Here is a 19,365-nt window from a genome sequence, read left to right as displayed (position 1 = left end):
GCCTCTTGGAAATGGAAATGAGGGCCTAAAGACTGGTTTTATGTCTCTCAGAGCGCCATGCACATTTACAGTACTGCTTGGCAGCATGATTTTATAGAGGCTGAGATTAAACTGCTGAACAAACAAGTGATGGTGTCGAGGTGGTTTTAGAACATGGGTTCCCAAGACTCAGCTTTTATGTCCTTTTGGATATGTTTTTAATAACTGTAACCTTATAATTTAATTACTTTGAAATGTCAGTCTCAAAACTATCAGAACTCTGACAAAACTTATCAGAACTATAGGCTTTATAATAGTCTCTCAAATGTGAAGTACAAATATACCCTAAACACTAAAATTACCAAATAATGTACTCATTCACACAAAGTGAAACAAAGAAAATGATTGTATTTACGTATTAAAAAACAGGGTCTGAAAATTAATCCAGAAAGAGAAGCTATATGACTTCTTCATTCTGAAACTGATATATCAGTAGTTATGATCTTTCTCTCAAAACTAAGCAGTCAGCTCTTAGGCAAGAGATAAGTAAACCTGTGACCCAGACTATTAAAAACAGCTGTATGTATTTAATGTAAATATTAGTTTGGTCCATTAGAAAGCTGATGGGCTTCATGCTACACCAGCTGTCTCCGTGGTTCACTTTATCTGAATAGAAAAGGAAAAAAAAAAAGTGTTGATTGGGAGGTAGTCTTTGTACAGGTAGAAACTGTTGATGGTCTGGAGGAGTGGCAGTATACACCAGTCCTCGTAAAATTCGCCTTTTCTCATCACAATACATATATTTTGAAAAACAATGCCTGATTTGGTAGTCTAACTGAATCGATTTCCTGTGTGCATGTTTAAGATCCAATGCTATTCTGTCTGGACATCAGTGATGCTCTTTTATGGTAAAGCAATAGGATTTTTTACAGTGTCAAGTGCAGGTTTACCCTTGGGCTGGAGCCACGTGCGTGGCCTGTGATGGTGTGGTGTAGCCTTGGTTTGTCCTGCAGCTGCATCGCTGAGCTGTAGCAGTGATGTGCCTGTCAGCAGCAGCACAATGAGGCTGTCAGTGGGGTGTCACAGGATATGACTGTACTTCCACCCATGTAGATGCAGTCCTAGCTCAAGCACTGCTAGTGTGGAGCTCAGGGTGGGCTGAACTCCCCAGCCCCAAAACGCCTGAGTGATTGCTGCAGAATGCTGAGCTTGGTACCTTGAGGAGATAGTGCATAGATAGCCTCTGTGACCCCCAGTAACTTTTACATTTTAAAAAAGTAGCATTTAACTTATTCTTGTTAAAATTATGGTTTTAGCCTGTGACTGAGCAGAAGGTTATGTCTCAGCAGAGCTGAAAAAATAAAAGTATGTAATGTGCAAGTCATGCAAACTCAGCTCTGCTTTTTATTAAATTGCCCTCCTAGTTATGCAGTAGAGGAAAGGAATGTGCTGGGCTGAAGGCATTTTCTATATGGATTTATAGATCAAATCCACAAGGGCAAACTAATGAACTACTCAACTGCTAGGAACTAACACTGTTCTTATTAGCTTCTACATTGATTAACTTTGATCTATGCCATAGGAATAAATGGAAAATTAACGTGTGTGTATTATGAAATAAATAAATAATGGAACAAAATCTGGCTTAGTGACCTCTAAATCGAGAAGAGCAGCACTGCTGCCTGTCTTACGATCTCCCCGTGGAGCTACCTTCCTATAGCCTTTGTATATTCTACATTCAAGACAAAAGTAGCTCATGTCATATTCCACCAGTGTGGAATTTCAGTGCCAGAAATTCCTATGTTATTTCCTCTTACTGTCCAAACTCTGCATTAAAACATGTATGGCATTAAGTAGACATAAACACAAAAATAGAAGAGGACAACAGTCTTTTCTTTCATTTTTTGGATTTGCTACTTCTTGTGTAGTTTTTCCTCATTATGGCATGTTGCACTCTGCAATCAATGGCCCCGGTAACACCACCATCAGTTCAGGACTGGGATATAGCCTTTACATTGCGGGTGCTTTTCAGCTGAGACTCCTTGGTACCTATTTCTGTCATGTTCTTATCCCCTGTTGGTGCTGTGCAAGTATTCAAAGTTAATGAGGGTTTATATCTTCTATAGGATGGTCCAAAGCAAATCTTTGACTGGAAGGGATTTTCTCATCCCTAGTTTTGGTAACCTTCTAGAGCTCCACCTTCTCTCTGACATCAAATATAAGCTTCTTTTCTTCACTTCCAGGATGTTTCACAATTTAATCCTCCTTATCTTTTTTCATGCAATAACAGAAGCTCTGTGACCACTTCTGATTAGCACAGGACCAATTTTAAGTTATTTTTAAATGTATTACCTCAAAAATGAGATAAAATTATTTTAGAGTCTTTACTGCCTGATAGAATTTAAGCCCTTTTAAAGTAGTAGTTTTTATTTTTTACATGTAAAAGCCATTGTCATTAATATTCACAATGTAGCCATTTCAAAATCACCATTTCTTTAACTGTAAATATAATTGCCTAAATTAGCTTTCTGTAAAATCTCAACACTAAAATATTGATTGACTTGGTACCCCAGATGTACCTGGTATTGTTTCAATCTGTGTTCATTTTCCTGCTCACCCACAAACATCACTACTTCTCTGGAAGAGTTCTGTTAAAAATGTGCTTTATTAAATGATTTAAATATGGCCATGTGTATTTACCTGCATACGCTTACATCTTTGCACATTTGTCTTTGTTGCATTTTGCTGAAATAGCTGAATGTTGATAATCATTCTTCAGGTCAGAACAGGAAGAAAGTAAGTTTTGAACACTGTTAAAATTAAGGATGGTAGAACACTTGGCACCTAAATATTCCCATAAGCCTCTAACTAAATCTTTCTTATGCATGTTTTTTATTTCTGCTGTTGCATCTGCACTTTCATTCTTGTTACCAGCCATAGAAATGTCATGTTAAGTTCCCTAGAGATTGATATTGCAGAATTTTCAGCACTGAGAGAAGGAAAGATTGCTGAAAGCCATATATATAAAAGCCTACTCTCTGGAGATTCTCAACATGTTTTTTCAGAGCTGATGTTTTCATGTCCAGGAGAATATAAGCATCACTGAGACTTGCCTATTGCTTGATTTAAATACTTAAAACCTCTCCGATTCCTGGGAGTCCCATGCTGTTGTATAAAGTTGCACCGGCAGCATGTGTATTTGTGCCAATGCAGGGTGAATACTGCATTAGGAAAAAATGTATGTGTGAGTATGGGAAGTATTAATTCTGTAATACTGTTCTCTATTAATACACTGTGTTTTGCCTTTCCAGAGCCGGTAGATATCAGTGTTGTGTCCAAGTGTAACCCCTGCCTCTCCAATCCATGTAAGAACAATGGGACGTGCAACAATGATCCAGTGGAGTTTTATCAATGCACTTGCCCTTTTGGCTTCAAGGTATGGCTACAAATGAACCACATGAAAAGCAATAAATTGTTCCCCTTTCCTTCTGTTTTCTTAATTGTTGTACCACAAGAAGCCAATTTTACAGGCAACTGAGCTCAAAAGATCCCTTACTCAGATAGATTGTGTGTGACCTTTCAACTGCGCCCAGCTACAAATTTTATCCTGTGCGATCAAAAAGGCATTTCTTTCTCACTATGCTGTGACCAATTTGCTCTAGCTGATGCTGCTCTGAGCAGGGTGGCTGGACTAGATGATCTCCAGAGGTTGCTTCCAACCTCGGACATTTTCTGATTCTGTGAAGTAGACAGCCATATGAAATGGCAAGTTGATTTTATCTTCCTTTTAATTTCTTTTCTTTTGCCAGCAACAAGATAATCATTTCATAGGCTGCCAGGCCAAAGAGGAGGCTGTGCAGATGAGAATTAAGGGCTAGTTTAGTCTACAGTGACAGAACGTTGATACTGCTAGTTTACATCCATCTTACACAGACTGATTAGCAGAAAGGCAATAACTGATCAGACACAACCACTAGCTCAGCTGTCTCAGACTTCTGAGCACTAATGTCCGTAGAGTGATCTGCAGTTGTGAAATCTTGTAGGTGCCAAGCATTGTGAGCATGCAGTCGGTTTCTTGATAACACATCTGAAAATCAGAAAATAATGTCATTGAGTAATGCAGTTTCTTCGATAGTGATATATAACTCCTGTTGTTAACACTGCATCATGAGAGCTCAAGGCTACCAAGACTTTGTTTCAGAGTTGGTATAACTGGAAACCTAGCTCAGTAGTCAGTAGCTGAAGGATTAAGTGTAAGTAATAAATGAGGCATAAGATGTGTTTAACAACTTGAGGGGGATCAGGTGTGATGGCCAAAGAAGTAGGTTTCATCTTGTAGGCTTATTTTATTTCCCTCACTGGATTTTTCTTGCAGAGTCTTGGTCAGCTGAAGCAGATGCTCATGAAACACACAGTACTAAGAACTAAAGGAGAAAAAAAAGAAGGGCAAAACCAGACATACATGTGGGAAGTAAGCACAAGTATCCAAGTCTTACATTTCAGGTTGGATTTAGGAATTAGTTGGTTGTGATGATATCACCATTTCCTTCCTATGTTTGCCTAGAATACATCCCCAATGGTAACAGAGTAATTGTGGTAGATCCCTGAAACTTTGGAAAAGAGAAGATGTAAAGCTTATTTCTTCTATTTCACTGCAGTGCCCTCATGCCTAGCACTCAAGAATAATAATAGTTCTTCTAAATAATTGACAAAGCCATTGCAAATTCCCACTTATTAAAAACCTTTCTAGCCATTGGCATATCGACCAGCAACTTTTCAGTTATTGTCAAAAATTCATTTAACTGAAATTAACTACTTAATAACAATTAATACATCTTTGCAATGAGGGGAAATTATGACTGTTTATCTCCTCAGGTTAATAGAAGAATGGTGATTTTAATTTGTTTAACATAAACGAGGTTGAATTATTCTGATGGAACTAGGTGACTGTTAGGATAACTTGAAAAAGTAAGCACTTTCAGAACTAGCAGGAGAATACATAAGTCTGTGTATGTCTTCTCTATAAGGCACATATTATGGAAGAGGTAGAAAGTAGAAATTTGTTGGTTATGAGCATATCTTTTCTGTGCCATTAGGGTTTTTGGGGTGTTTTTTTTGCAATATTTCTGTATTAGCAAATAATATAGATAGATGCATATATACTGCTAGGAGACATGTTTACAAAGGGAGGCTTTATTAACAAAAATAATCAAGAATAATTCTCTAGTTATATTAGCAATCACTTTCTAGTGTGCACTAGACCTAAATATGCATCGTTTTATTTAGGTTTGGATAAACTCTTGAAGTGACTCAGTTTAAACATCTCATAGAGCATCCGGCTTTTCTCACACACTTTCTCAGGTAACATTCAGTGTGTGAATGCAAAACCTAAAACCACTTGTGAGCTTGTAAGCACCAAACTGTCATCCAAGCATGGCAAAGAGCAACAGACCTAGGCATGGCACTTAGAGCAGAATTTGAAAAAACTGACTGGATAACAGTACAGGGAGAATTGGTGGAAATTTAATAAGCAAAAAAGAACTGTGTGTCTTTACCACAGGTTTTTGAATAAAAATGAAATATGACAGGTCCAAATGCAAACCATATGAAAGGAGCACTCTATCTACCATGCAGTTCTCCACCAGAGATTCATGCTAATTCAATAACAATACCTTGCTTCCTTCTCACCAGCCAGCACCAAACAGCTCTATCCATCTGGAAGCTATTTCCCAGACCTTGATAAATTGCCCTAAATCTGCCCTCTCAGCATTTGTTTTTCCTTGTTTGATGTAGATTTTGAAAAAATCCTGTGTGGAGGAGTGCATCAATAAAGTGAAAACCCACCCTTTTTCAAATGTAAGCTCATTCAGATGAGCTGACGGCTTTATAAAGTTCTCTGGGAAGGGACAGACAGTTACAGACTACTTTCTAGGGTTCCTGGCATCATACTGTCCTTCAGAAAAAAAAAAAAAAAAAACAGTAGTCCAACTGGCAGAAAGCCACCTGAGTTACCAGTTGCCAAACTGGTGCCTGATAGAATCAGGAACTTATAGCAGTTAACTGTAGTTGCAAAAGCCTATAGCCTTATTTTTTGCTACCACATTGATGATGACTCAATCTCTTATTTTTCATGATCACAGAAGTGGTTTGGCTATCGAATGTATACCTTATGGGGCTTTTAGCAATGTGTAATGCTGCCCATGATGGGTTTGAGTAAACTTAAAAGTGAGATCACTCATGGACCACCTGAGCTGAGAGGCCAGTGGGCCAAGCAGTTGTGTTTGATGAGGACAGAAATACAGATTGCTCACTTAGGAGTGGGGAAGGCTATGTGCTGATAGCTATCTTTGCTGCTGCTCTTTCCTTAAAATGGGTGATGGATGTGTTTGGTATAGATAAGCCATGGTTGAAACTGCTTTTGTAGTTGTTCTCTGGGGACAAAGCCCCAGACAGTGGGAGATGGTGTGAGAGTGCCACCTATGGTGACTGGCAGGCTGCACAAGCTTGAGCTCCAGGGTGCCACCGATGCTGGCGGGAAATGTTTCTTAAAGTTATGAAACTTGTGTTTTCATATTAAACACAGACATAGGTGTAATTATCCAGTGGGTTTTTTTTTTCTCTTCTCCATAGCATTCTTTGAAAGATTATTTAAATAATATGTGTGGTTTAGATTTTGAAGTATGATTACAAGTAGAGAAATGAAGCTTTCTTCTGCTTTAAATGCTTCTGGCCACCTGCGATGCAAGTGTGTGTGAGTGCAGCTGGTGGCTGGTAAATAGATAATGGTACCATACTAATTCATTTATCCTGCAGAGTCTGTGGCTTTTATGTATTCCATTGATACTGTAAAATCAAGTCTATGGGTATTAGAATTCAAGAGAATAATCAAGCTTGCAATCAATAAGCCATTGAGAAAGGATTTACTTGAATAGCTCTAGTAAAAACTAAGGTGAGTGAAACCAGTGCTCAGTGTATTTTGCCATCGCTGTATTTTGAAAATGCCCTCTTTTTTTTGGCAGATTTTTTTGTCTTTCATACTTTTTTTTTTCTTTAAGGTAACAACAAATGAAAGAGAATAATTTTCTTTCTTAAAAATAGAGTTATTTGTAGAACTGTGGAAGGAGAGTTTAAAATATACCTGCACTTTACCTGAAATGAAAGAACATTGCCAACCTGGAATATGAAATGCAGTATCTGCCTAGGCATTGCCACAGCCTCTGATTGCTCGGATAAATGGGAGCCTGAGGTGTTGGGCTACAGGATGTTTGTCAGTTCTGGGTTCTGCTGTTACCAAAAGCTGTCTGAAATGGAAAGTGAAGATAGGTAAAATTAGTATAGCACATACCCCACACTTCAGGCAACAGATGCTGATGCGTGGCTGTGCTAGAGTTGCTCTGTAAATTTTCTCCCAACTCTCTTCACCTCCCTGTTGAGTTCAGCCAGTGTCCTGACTTTTCTAGCAGCTCTGCAGTATCTTGAGGGTTCAAGCAATTTCACCAGTCATCCAGAATGACAGATACAATTGGAAAAATCCTGGGTAAAGCTCTTGGGCTTTGGAGAGACAGTGTTCTTTGCAGCCAGACTCTTGTGGTGGGAGGCATTATACTGAAGCCAGAATGATATTTAGTGAGGAAGCTGGCTCCAAAGTTCTGCTAGGAATTTGGCTTTTCCTCCTCCCCACCCCCTGCGCCAGGTTTTCATCCCTGGAAGCAGGGTTAGAAATGAAGAATCTCAGAGCAGAGTGTCTCTGGGATATGCGGGATTCGTGTCTATCACATGTTGTATGCAGATACAACTAATGTGCCAGCACTCGAGCAGATAGATGTAGCTGAGCAGAAGCTGTGGCTGCTAGCTCAGGGCTGATAAGCAGGTTCTGTCAGTACAGACCCCATACCATTAGCATGGACTCGGTGCTGCACTAACTGCATCAGTCGCTCATGAGGGTGCACATGGCCTTGCATTTGCTTGGAGCACAGGGCAAATGAAGTTCGCTCTATTTGCATTTTGCCATGTAGGTGTACTTCTGTCGTGTTACGTGAATAATCTGTTAAGAATCCTAGAATAATGCATGTTGGAGGAGTATTCAACACAGAACTGATATTAAGACATAGATATGATAGTGTTTGCTCATGTACAGATATTCTGGCCAGCTTTTACAGCTCAAGGCCGAGACAGTGCAAGTTTCTTCCATTGGGCCAGTTTCTCAGTTATGCTGATTTGGGTGGGGTTATATGAATGTAATGGAGTGTAGAGTTTGGCTGCTGATGCATGCCAGCTGTGTGAGTCCATGCCTAGTTTGTTAGGCTAATACTGTTTGGAAATGTAACTCTGCACTTTTGTTTCTTTGGATCTATTAACATATGCATATAAGTCCCCATATACATCATGCAGTGCACAAATAAATCCCCAAGTTGGAATTGCAAAAAGAGAAATTGGAAAGAATGTTTAAACCAGCCTGCGCACATCCACGTGAGCCAGGAGAGCAAACGTCTCTGCTGTCACGTGTTGCGTGGTCTTGGCCTCTTTCCTCTCCCAGTGTCAGGGTCAGGGGAACAGGCAGTGGAATGTAAGCTCAATGCCAAGTTTTCATATGAAGACATCAGTGCAGCAAAATACTGTTTGTGTGAGGTGGTTCTGCCTTGAACTTTCATTCTAATAAATTCTCCTGGAGCGTGTGTTTATGTGATCTGGGGTGTTTTATTTTTTGTTTGTTTGTTTTACCCATACTGAAAGTACTTATTAATTAATGTTGAAGAAACATTTTCCACTCTTAGTAAAATAAAGTAGAAAGCCTTTAGGGATGAGAGGTAATGGGTGGCCACGTAAAATGAGGAGACCTATATTTATGTATGGATTTTTCAGGGCAAACACCAGTGTCAGCAGTCAGTGGTTATTTCATATAATGCTCCTAGGGCAGAAAAACCTGCAGAAATCACAGTGTTCTCCTGTGTGTGCTTATTCTGTAAAACTTAGCATGCAACAGTCAATTTTGTGTTTCTTTTTGCCCTTTCTGTTCTAGCAGGTCTGAAGAAGTGGAAGATTTACGTCTAGAAGAGCATAAAAATGAAAGACTTAAGTTGCTGGCTGAAGGTGGTGAGGCATGCATACACCCACCACAAACCCTGTAAAAAACATAGTAATGTATTGTGGCATGCCCTAATGAAGAGTATTAACAATAAAGCCAGCTCTGAAGAGGTATTTCCATTTTTGTTAGGCCAACAAAAAAGCAGATGCTGAGCAGCTTCAGGCATTTGCTGTGTTTGTTCAGTGCTGCATCAAAAGTGGCTGAGCAGTTAAGGTGAATAGTAAGCCATACCCACATGTGGGCACCCATCATATTCATTCTTTTGTCAATGTGGATTATTGCCCCTTGCTTTGTTTTTACTACTGTTTTTCTGGTCTACTTTTAAATGCCTTGAGAGACCAGACTTACAATTTTTCTTTTCCCAGGATATAGGAGATGGTTTTACTGGCATTTAGACTGAATTTCAGGCTCTTGTTCTTGTGTTTGTCTGGTCCTATTACACTAAATAATAGTTGTTCTTCCTCTGTGGTTTGTATGTCTTTCAGGTGATTGCTGGTTGCTATAATTCTGCTTAATCAAGTTCTGTTTAACCAGCTCTTATTTTTCTGCATCCCACCATTTCCGCATAATTGAATCAGTTGAAGTAGTTGGTTACAGCTGAAAATCCTTATTGTTAGATTTTCTTGTGATTGTCTGTCATCATCTTTGAGGCTTTCTTGGCATTGACTGTACTTGACGATATGGCTTTTGGGTTTCTTTTGCTGTCCAAGAACATGAACAGAGATTGTCCTATGAGGTTAATTGCCTTCTTTTCCCTTTTCCTTTGGGGATGATGGAATCAGTGAAGTTGCTGTAAGCAGGCTAAGCTGAAAAGAAAACTTTCTTTATCATGTGAGCGTAAACTCTCCTGTTAGCAGAAATGATATAATGCCAGACTAGCTTGAGAATCAGTAGATTATTGTGCAGGTGTAAGTGCACATACACTGGAGGTAAAGTTGTGGCAAAGCTCGCTGTGCTCCGTTGCTGGCAGTCAGGCTCCAACGCTGAGCTGGTGCAGGGCAGACCCTTGGGGGTCCCCTCCTTGTACTTCTGTGTGCCTCTGAAATAAATGTGCTCTTGCTCATTGTCACAGTGAGCGTGTTTGATTTCTTTAGTACTCTGAAAAATTTGTTTGCATGTTTGATTCTGAAAGCATTGCTGCCTGTCTAGGTTACCTGTCACAATTCAACCCATTATCAAATTACAGTCTTAGTTTATGCCAGAAATGACTGTAGGTATCCCTGAACCATCAAGCCTTATAGGGGAAGCTCTACGGAGCTTCCACAAGCAAAACAGACTGGCAGTTTTGCTGATATAAGATGCATTTCAGTGTGAGACCTTTCATAGCACAGAACTCTTCCAAACCAAAAGCTGCATCCTTAACAGACAGGGATAACAGCAGCAAAAGTTTCTTCAAATGGACTGTGATTTTTCCAGCATCTTTAACTCAATTTATTTCAGAAATCTAGTGAGTTCTTAATAGAAATTTTTTTATGTCATAAGCCATGCGTCATGTTAGGTTTCATTGGGTTCCTGCATGTAATATGTCCATCCTCTCTCATGCAGGCTGCATTCAGTACCTTAAGTGTTAGGCATAGGTTAATTGCCTTGAGCAGTAAGTTTGTAATACAACAATTATATTTTCTTTTATCTCTTATTAATAGAAATCATGTTTTCTGTACAAATGTCCAATCTTTATAACTTTCTATACAGTGTTCACATTAGAAAAGAGACACTGGCTTTTGGTAGCCTGAGAGGGAAAGTTTTGTTGTCATTGCAACATGTATTTTAAAAGAAATAGGCCTGTAAATGTTCTGAAGGTACTGAAAACATGGTTATCATTCATGAATATTGGTTGAATTAGAGACTACATATAAAATATTCAATGCCCTTTTTGCATCAAATATTTGAGGCTGGATTTTATGTACAGGGGGAAGCCTGGGCGAAATCAACTATTTCAGTGTTCCTGATTTTCTTCTTTATTTCCCAAAGCATTCACACAGTGATCTGCATCAGCCAGTTGATTGAGTAACCTTGGAAGCTCTAGAGTGCCTGTCCCATCCACTCTGGCACCTCTGGACTCAGTTCAAATATGTGCTGTGTGAATTGACTTCGTGATAGATTAATGATGTATCTTCTGTCATTGATTAAAAGCTCAAAAGACAATTGAAACCCGAAGTGCTTATGTAAGGAGAGGTTTAGAAGGACAATCAGGATTTACATGGTAATGAGTATAATTGCAAAATAAACCTCAGATGTCCACTGAGAATTAAATTTCAGACTCATAGGAGAAGAACCAGAGTTTTTAAAAAATAATATGATGAATCCTTGCACTTTGACTTTGACAGGCATATTCTTGATTACTAGCTACAGAGGTAATGGAAGGTGTATTATACCCTGGAGGATCATAAATCTTTCTGATTTAAATAAAATGAGGCTTAAGAGAGCAGAGTTCGCCTAATTTGCTATAAATTGACAATTGTGATTTATTAACAAGGACAAAGAAGTCACTAAGAAGTGCTGCTGCCATGCCCAATTATTGTCTAATCAGGTGCCAGATGAAGCTAGACTGGCATAGGAGATAACTATACTGTGCTCAAGTTAGTGGGGTATAAATAACTATTACCTGTATTTTTACTTCAAACACTAACACTGTCTAAGTGTGCTGGTTTAGGCCTTGCTGGGACCAGAGACCACCTTGCCGTTGTCCCTGCCCCACCCTCAGACACAAGTGGGGCACAAACCCCGGGTTAAAATAGAAGAAATTTAATACAACAGTGTGATAAACAATCTGAACAACAGTAGCAGTGACAACAACAGTAAACAGCACTAACAGTGAACAAGACAAAAGATATACAGAGAAATACCGCAGTGGTTACAGACAGCCCCGTGCTTCCCGCGACCAAAGCCACAAAGGAAAAAGTTCCTGCGCTGCCGCGCCCGGACCTGACGCCAGCATGGTATGAATAACCCGGCTGGAGATCCCTTCCCCCTCTCAGCTGGGGAAACTTAACCCTATCCTAGCTGAACCAGGACAGTAAGTTTTCAGAGGGAGCTGTCAGCCAAGTGGCAGGGGAAGCAGCAATAAAAACAATATCAATGTATCTTCATAATCTAGTTTCTGTGCTATTTAGCAAATAGTATTTCTCATGATGCTTGTGAGTGGTGGGCAACTTTTTTGTTGCATTGTTCTGTCAATGTAAGCACAGCTGTATAAAAGATACTGAACAAAAAAAAAAAATCAGAATTGTCTAGGTAAATTCAAATCTATTTTAAACTTTTTTCAAAACTATAAATGGATGAAATTAATTACTTTTTCATGCTAACTTAATTGGCTTGTAAACAGCAATTCTCAGAAGGTACCCCACTGGGACAGATGACTAAGAGAAATAGTTAATTCGTCCCCACTGTGAGTACCCTAACCTAGAGGCATCCAAGGCATGGATGTCTGTAGCAAGGTCTGCATTCAGAAGGAGAAGTCACAGCATTTTTGTGAACAACAGATGATCAAAATCTTTCAACTTCCACCTGGCAATCTAAAAGTAATCTGATCCAAAATTACTGTGATATTATCCATGCCTTGCCAAATAATTTGTATATATGCCTAAGCAGATGGATCTAACATACACCCTGCCAGCTTTGAAGATATCTGACCTTGCCGGTGAGCGTCATCTACATCTTTTCCAGATTGAGGCTTAGCCATTATGTCCATGGCCAGAAAGAGCATAAATAAGGAAACGGTATCACCTGGATCTACTGAAGAGATTCAGACTACTGTATATACATATCTGTGTGTAAGATGTCTACATATATCTTAATACCCGTGCAATCAATTAGGAAATCAGTTTCAGATGGTTCCATTGGCAAGATAACAGTGAGGTAGTTCCCAGTGCTGTATTTTTTAGCCCTTCCTGCAAAAGAATTTAGATTAATTTTGTATTTTAAAGTTAGTTTCATTCTTCACTCAGTTTGCAACATCTCTAATTATTTGAGAACTAAGGTTGAGTAGGTGTGATCACTGAGTGTCCATCAAGTCCTTCATGCTGCAATTAGCATAAGATGGCTTGCTAACTTTCATAACTTGCTTTAAAATTTTCAGAACAGGTAAAAATTTTCCTTTTCACAATCTCATTATAGCAAATACTGGGTTTCCTTGCAATGAAAGGTTCAGAAATACACAACCATGAGCAGAACTTAAGAGAATTTTTTCTACCAAACTTGTAACTGGCTGGCTGTATCGGCTGTGTACCTGAATTCGTGACATCATGTTTCCCTGGTCAATTATGTAAAATTCTTCTTGTTTCTCCTTTGTATTTATGGCTGCTAAATGTATTTATTACAGGGAAACTTCTCAATACCTCATTCTTATTTCCTAGCATAATTTTCTAGTGGAATTGAGGTTTATGGTATAAAACTTCTTTTGTGAGACATCTCTTTCCCTTCCTGCCCTGGGAATATTTCAATGTACCCTCCAATTTTGACTATTTATGACAGATGGATAAAGGTTTCAAACAGTGAAAGATGACACTGGTAAAGATGTCACTAGGTAAAAGACTGTATCTTCAGTTTATACCTTATTGGATAGCTGTATGCCATAACTTCAGGAAAACCTTTGATCATAGTTCTCACTTTACTTGAAAGAAGCAAAGCACAACTAAAAAATCCATTCAAGAGTTCAAACTCTTTCTGTGCTGAGTGTCATCCATATTTCTGGACACATCATGACTTGTTTACATACCACATTGAGCCCTTTGCTCCGCTATTAGACCTTTGCAGATGTGAATATATGAACGGGTCCCACTGCCACATGCAGATGTAGTTTTAATACTCAAGCAGTCAGCGTTGCTCAGAAAACTGTGTTTAATAAAATACTTCTCAAGCTCTGTAGAAGCAGAGCAAAGCTATACATAGTGGCTCTGAGTGTCCATTTTTTCTTAATTTCACAACATTAGGAGGTTAAAAATTTAGAGCTGGCAGGTACTTGTAAGTTTGAATAATATTCCTGGCTACACACTCATAGAACGCAGTGTACTTCTCAGTTTATCTTTCTGTGAATTTTCCTTCAAGCCTATCATGAAGTGGAAGATTCACTTAGCCTTTTCCCTTAATGTAATGATTGCTTATTAACTTCTGACCAGGACACCTGTAAGAAAAGTGTATTAACATTTCTGAGACTGAGAGTTGGATGTGGATGTGTTACTTTGAAATGCTGGGGTTTCAACCCCCAGCCCCAAATTAAGGTTGATATCTGGGTGATTCCCACAGCCCTTCACAAAGGGAGGGTGAGTTTGCCTTCAGGCTTCCCCCAGGGTGGTGCCGGCCTGGCAGACAGAGCCATTGGGTAAAGGAGCCCCAGGTGTCTGCATTAAGTAACCCAAGGTCAGGTGTCCCAGTGAGGGATAAAAGCTGGGACCCCTTGCAGGCAGGGGCAGTGTGTGTCTGTGAGGGGGATGCCCTGTGCAGAGTTCCCTGTTGGGGAAGGACCTCCCGCCTCCCTGGGACTGGGCTCCAGTCAGCTCTGGCTGTTGTAAATGTGGGCTGTGTAGAGATTCAGTATGAGGCTTCCTTGGTCTTATGTGTTTGGCTTGTTGACTCTCTTGTCTCCCATCCCTTCTATGGGAGACTGCATTTCACCATTTATTCCACCCGTTGTTGGTTATGTGGTATATGTATATCTGACTTGTTTGTACCCCCAACGCTCACCCATGTACTGACCCTTTTGTACCAAATACAATTTGGTTATTGGTTCATCTTTATGCTGGCTGTGTCCTTTATGCTAGGCCTGATAATTGGCAGAACATACTTCCACTATTAGGCATGTAAAGGACTAGGTTTGCAATACAGTATCTTTGTAGCTGGTAGTTCGTCTGATTGCCCTGAAAGCTTTAACTGTATTTAGAGCTTGATAATTAAGTTGTTTATTAAAATTTCCTAGTTCTTAATTTTAAGTCTCTATCAACTATATTTGTCTTCATCTAGTATTTTTACTAAACACATGAACCCTACCATCTGTTCTGTACATACACCATCTAAATAAAATTTATTGTGAACACATTGTATATTGTTAAGAACTCAAATAAGCTTAGGTATTTCTTTTGTATAGCTCCTTTTTCCAGCATGCTTTAAAATGTTGTAGTCATTGAATAAGGCTGTAATTAGCTGGAAAGAGGTCTCGCTATTCACAAACCATTGATTTTGGATAGACTTCTGTCTGTCTGCAGGTGTCTTCATCATGGGCTGGATCATGTTTCTGCTGCAGTCCTCAGTGATAGTTTTATACATCAGGAGGTTTCTATGCTGTGCCGGTGGCGAGCTCCATGCTGCTGCTTCTTATTTGTGCCTGCTGCTGTTAGAAATGGGTGAAGGATCACATTAGAATGAAGAGAGGTCAAGTCTCTGCCATGTGATCTTGAATGAAGCGTTCACTCTCCATAGACAACATTAATTTGTAAAAATTCATTTAAAAGAAAAAATCATTGCAGCGATTGAAACAGTTTCAAAGCAAATGAGTGGGTTTTTATCATATTATCGTTTGTTCTTCCTGCTGAGGTCTTTATTAGTTTTTGCTACTTGTTCTTGAGTGTTTTACTAATTATGATGTAATGTTTTCCAGTATTGGATACATGTAATGGCTAGAATTTGGCACAGCAGTACTGAGGAACAGCTTGTATATACACTAATGCCCAGTACAGTTAATTACTGTTCAATATGAAATGGAGAACTGACACTTTCTAAGTACGGTGGGTTGTTGCTGTCTCACTCGCTGAAATACGGAGCTGGAGCAGCCCAGATAAAATTTGGACCAGCTGAAATACTTCAGATTTAAAAAGGCAGCTGGACTCTGAACATACATGTCTTCTGATTAGTTGCAGAAATTTTATGTTTCAACACCTAATCCTTTTGTCTCCTACAGAAAATGAGAAAAATTATATAAAAGAGTTTTGGATCTGATGCTTTCCCATCAGACTAGACAAAAAAATCATTTCAGCTTAAGAAAGCTCTAGAAATAACATATTGCACACTTCATTGCTGAGATAGTCATATCTTCTTGCCTGTCCTTGAAACAAAGTCTGAACCTCTTTTTCTGATTCAAACTTCATTAAAAGGCTCTTTAGTCTTGAAACAAACATACAATATTCTCCTCCGTAACAATAGTTATTTCCAGGGAATGTAATTCAAAGAGTTTTTCCCAACCCGCAGATAAATTAGTTTTAGTGATGCTTGACAGCAATTGCATTTTTCCAGTAAGAACAGTCTTTCTGTAAATTGAGACTAGAGAATTGCATTATTCATTTGAAGGATGTTTCTAGAATATCTTTAGGCTCTTCTGGGTAGTGGCAGTCTTGCACAGAAATAGGGTCCTTGCTTTGCTGTAGATGTATTAGTACTAATATTTTCTGCAGCTTCTCTCCTTTCAGAATTCTTCATTTTTCATAGTCTTCTGTGTTAGAGAAATCATACTTGTTTTGTGGGTTCTCAGTGTGCTATTGATAAAGTCAACTCAGAGAAGATAATCCCCAAAGGAGGATTAAGTGCTGTTTTCTCATTTATTACAATGAGTAAACTGAGTCAGAGAGACTCTTAATTTTCCTAAAGCCACATAGCAACTTAGTGTTGTAATTAAGTCTGATTCAGCAGCACATACTAATCCGTTTCCATGGTGCCTGAGGCCCAAGAAGCCAATAATTCAGCCATGTTCAGTACAGAAATGAGAGCGGAGTCTAAGTCATGAGAAATATCATGTGCCATTGAGAGAGACTGAAAATGCCTTGCTCTCATTTTAACACTTACCTTTATTAATTTTTTACAAGAACATTCAAAAGAATCTGAGTAATTACTGTAGAAGCTATGGAACTGTTTTACACTGTGTTCAACTGTGACAAAAACCTTCAGAAAAACAAGTGTAGTTTCTGTTTTGCTTCTTGCTATGGTTAGCTACAAAGGGTTTAATATTTTGGAGATACAGGGATGAAGAGTTCAAGTGAAACAGAAGTAATTGATGTTAGTGAAGTATCTATAAAATAGTCAATTCTTCAGGGACATGGCAAAGTATTTGTCATCTTAAAAATATAAAAAATGGCATCTTCCAGCTTTAGTAGGCTATCATGGTAAACATGCAGGATTCACAACACAGATGGACAAAACACAGGCAACATTGCAGAAGGGTGGCAGCGGATTAGTGTTAATGCTGCATGGCTCGCATCCGTGAAGTGCTGTGGACCACATGGTGCCAAAATAAAACCTGCATGAGCTTCCCTCAGTGCTTTCCCAATTCTCTGAGACATTTGGGGGCTCAGGATTTCAAATGGAGGACAGGCTGTTTGGCAAACGCAGCATGGATGAAGCAGAAACTCTCTCTGCCAGGACTTGGGTGAGGGCTTCGCATGCTGCCTACACTGCTGTGTTGAGGGAATGAACTCACAGTCAGGCAGGGGGTTGGCCAGGTCTTTCTGTTGTTCTTTGGAAATGTTTTCTGATTCAACCAAGGAAAATGATGTCCTTGTTTCCTTGTATTTGCACAAATTTTAAAATGCAGAACTGCTTCTCCTCTTGCTGGGGAATGCTGGTGACAGAGCCTCAAGAAATACAGATTTGTCTCCAATTTCTGCAGCAAAGCTCCTCTGTGGTGTTGGCAAAAGTATAATTACTGTATGTCTCAGTTCTTCTCACAGTACAGTGGCAGTACGTCCTACCTGACAAAATACGGAATATTTCAGTATTATTTGGAGGATTGAACTGTATGACATGTTAACGGGAGAGCCTAGCTCCATCAGTGACCACATCAGATGAACTCTGTAGAGAAATTCACGCTTACAAGCTCCTTTGGGTTTTTTAATGCCTTGATTAGGCTTAGTTGAAGCTGCATCAATTTCAAGATAAGTGCTCCAGAGACAAATTAATATTGCTACTATTATTTATACAGTGCTTAAAGCATGAATGGAGCTTGAGCTGTCACAGAACCAGTACAGTCCTTGTCCTGCTGACTAGTCACCTCCAGGCTGGGCACATTGCTGGAAATAGGTACAGCAGTCAGGAGCTCAGCATGAACTTCTCATCAGTGTAGGATGTAAGAGTGAGGTGGGCAATGATGAACAAGGCTTAGAAAGATGGGACCTGACTATTTGTTCTTTGCTCGAGAGTAAGATTTCCTAAACAGATATGCAGCCATAGACAAACTGATCAAACCCATCCTGGTGTGGTTTACCTGAGAGATTGTTCCATTATAATGCACAAAACCATCTGGTTTTGCAGGGAGAGCCTAGGTTCTTTTGAAAAAAAAGGCAGGGGACATTTTCCTTGTTGAGAGCCAAATAAGACTTTCAAACAACTTTGACATAGGAACACAAAAAATGCCATAATGGGTCTGTAGTGCATTTACTGCAGCAGCAAATCTTGACTGTTTGAGGAGAGGATGCAAGCCTGGCCACCACTCCTCTCCAGTTCTCCCAGCGCCCACCACCATCCAACTAGGGATGTTGATGTCTGCCTATTGCCCTTCATATCTCACTTGCATCTGTTGGACATGAATTTGTCTAATGGCCTTTATACTATCTGACTTCACAACCTCCTGTGCAAAAACGTCCTAGAAGCTCATACTTTAGAAGTTGTTTTCTTCTATCTGTATTAAGCTCATCTTTTAACATCAGTAAGGGTCCCTCTACTGCTGAGGGACTTAGTGTGTGGCAAATTCTGCATTCATCACCTCCGTGATTTTGTAAACCTTGATCATATAACCACCATCAATTTTCTTTTCTCCAGACTAAAGAGTCCTAGTCTTTATAGTATCTTCTTCTAAAGTAGTTGTTCCATCTCCTTGAACATTTTGCTCATCCTTTTCCATGCCTTTTCTAACCCTACTGTATCTGTCCTGAAGGAAGCAAATCATTGTCAGGTATCTGCCAAGTACAGTGTTAGGCTTTTCAAAGTCCATTCTTAATTCTAATGTCATAGTATATCTTAAGTGAGAACAACAGTATCTTAAAGCTAGGTGGACAAACAGCTAACAGTTGATGCTCTCATGTGTGAAGGCTGAAGCATCAAGATGTTTCGTTAAAAAAAAAAAAAAAAAAAAGGAGACTATAGAAACTATCGTAGTGTCCCCTGCTCTGCTACATCACAGCAGGTATGTAAAGTCTGAAACAGGTTCGAAGCTGTTGCAAATTCCATGGAGAAAGGAATGACTTCTGATGAGTGTTGTCAGCAAGAAAAGTTGGCAATGTTCAATACTAATACACAGAAGTTACAGCCTTTACGAATGAATGTCACGGGCTGGCATCTGCCCTCTTTGTTTAGAAACTTACACATAGATATACCATTGTTAT

General features: G+C 39.3%; 1 protein-coding gene across 3 annotated transcripts in view; it reads left to right on the top strand.

The window, feature by feature from the left end:
* The window catches only part of SLIT3 (slit guidance ligand 3), a 525,769-nt gene that overhangs the window by 446,164 nt on the left and 60,240 nt on the right, over positions 1–19,365 (top strand). For all 3 annotated transcript variants that reach the window (XM_026858170.1, XM_026858169.1, XM_026858168.1), the window contains one exon: positions 3,291–3,415. In XM_026858170.1, the coding sequence (XP_026713971.1) occupies positions 3,291–3,415 (125 nt within the window). The remainder of the gene's footprint in view (positions 1–3,290; positions 3,416–19,365) is intronic.

Source organism: Athene cunicularia (genome assembly GCF_003259725.1).
Source record: "Athene cunicularia isolate RWA chromosome 13 unlocalized genomic scaffold, athCun1 chr13_part1, whole genome shotgun sequence".
NCBI lineage: Eukaryota > Metazoa > Chordata > Aves > Strigiformes > Strigidae > Athene > Athene cunicularia.
Note: the sequence above shows the minus strand (reverse complement) of the source record. Positions and strands in the feature narration are given on the sequence as shown.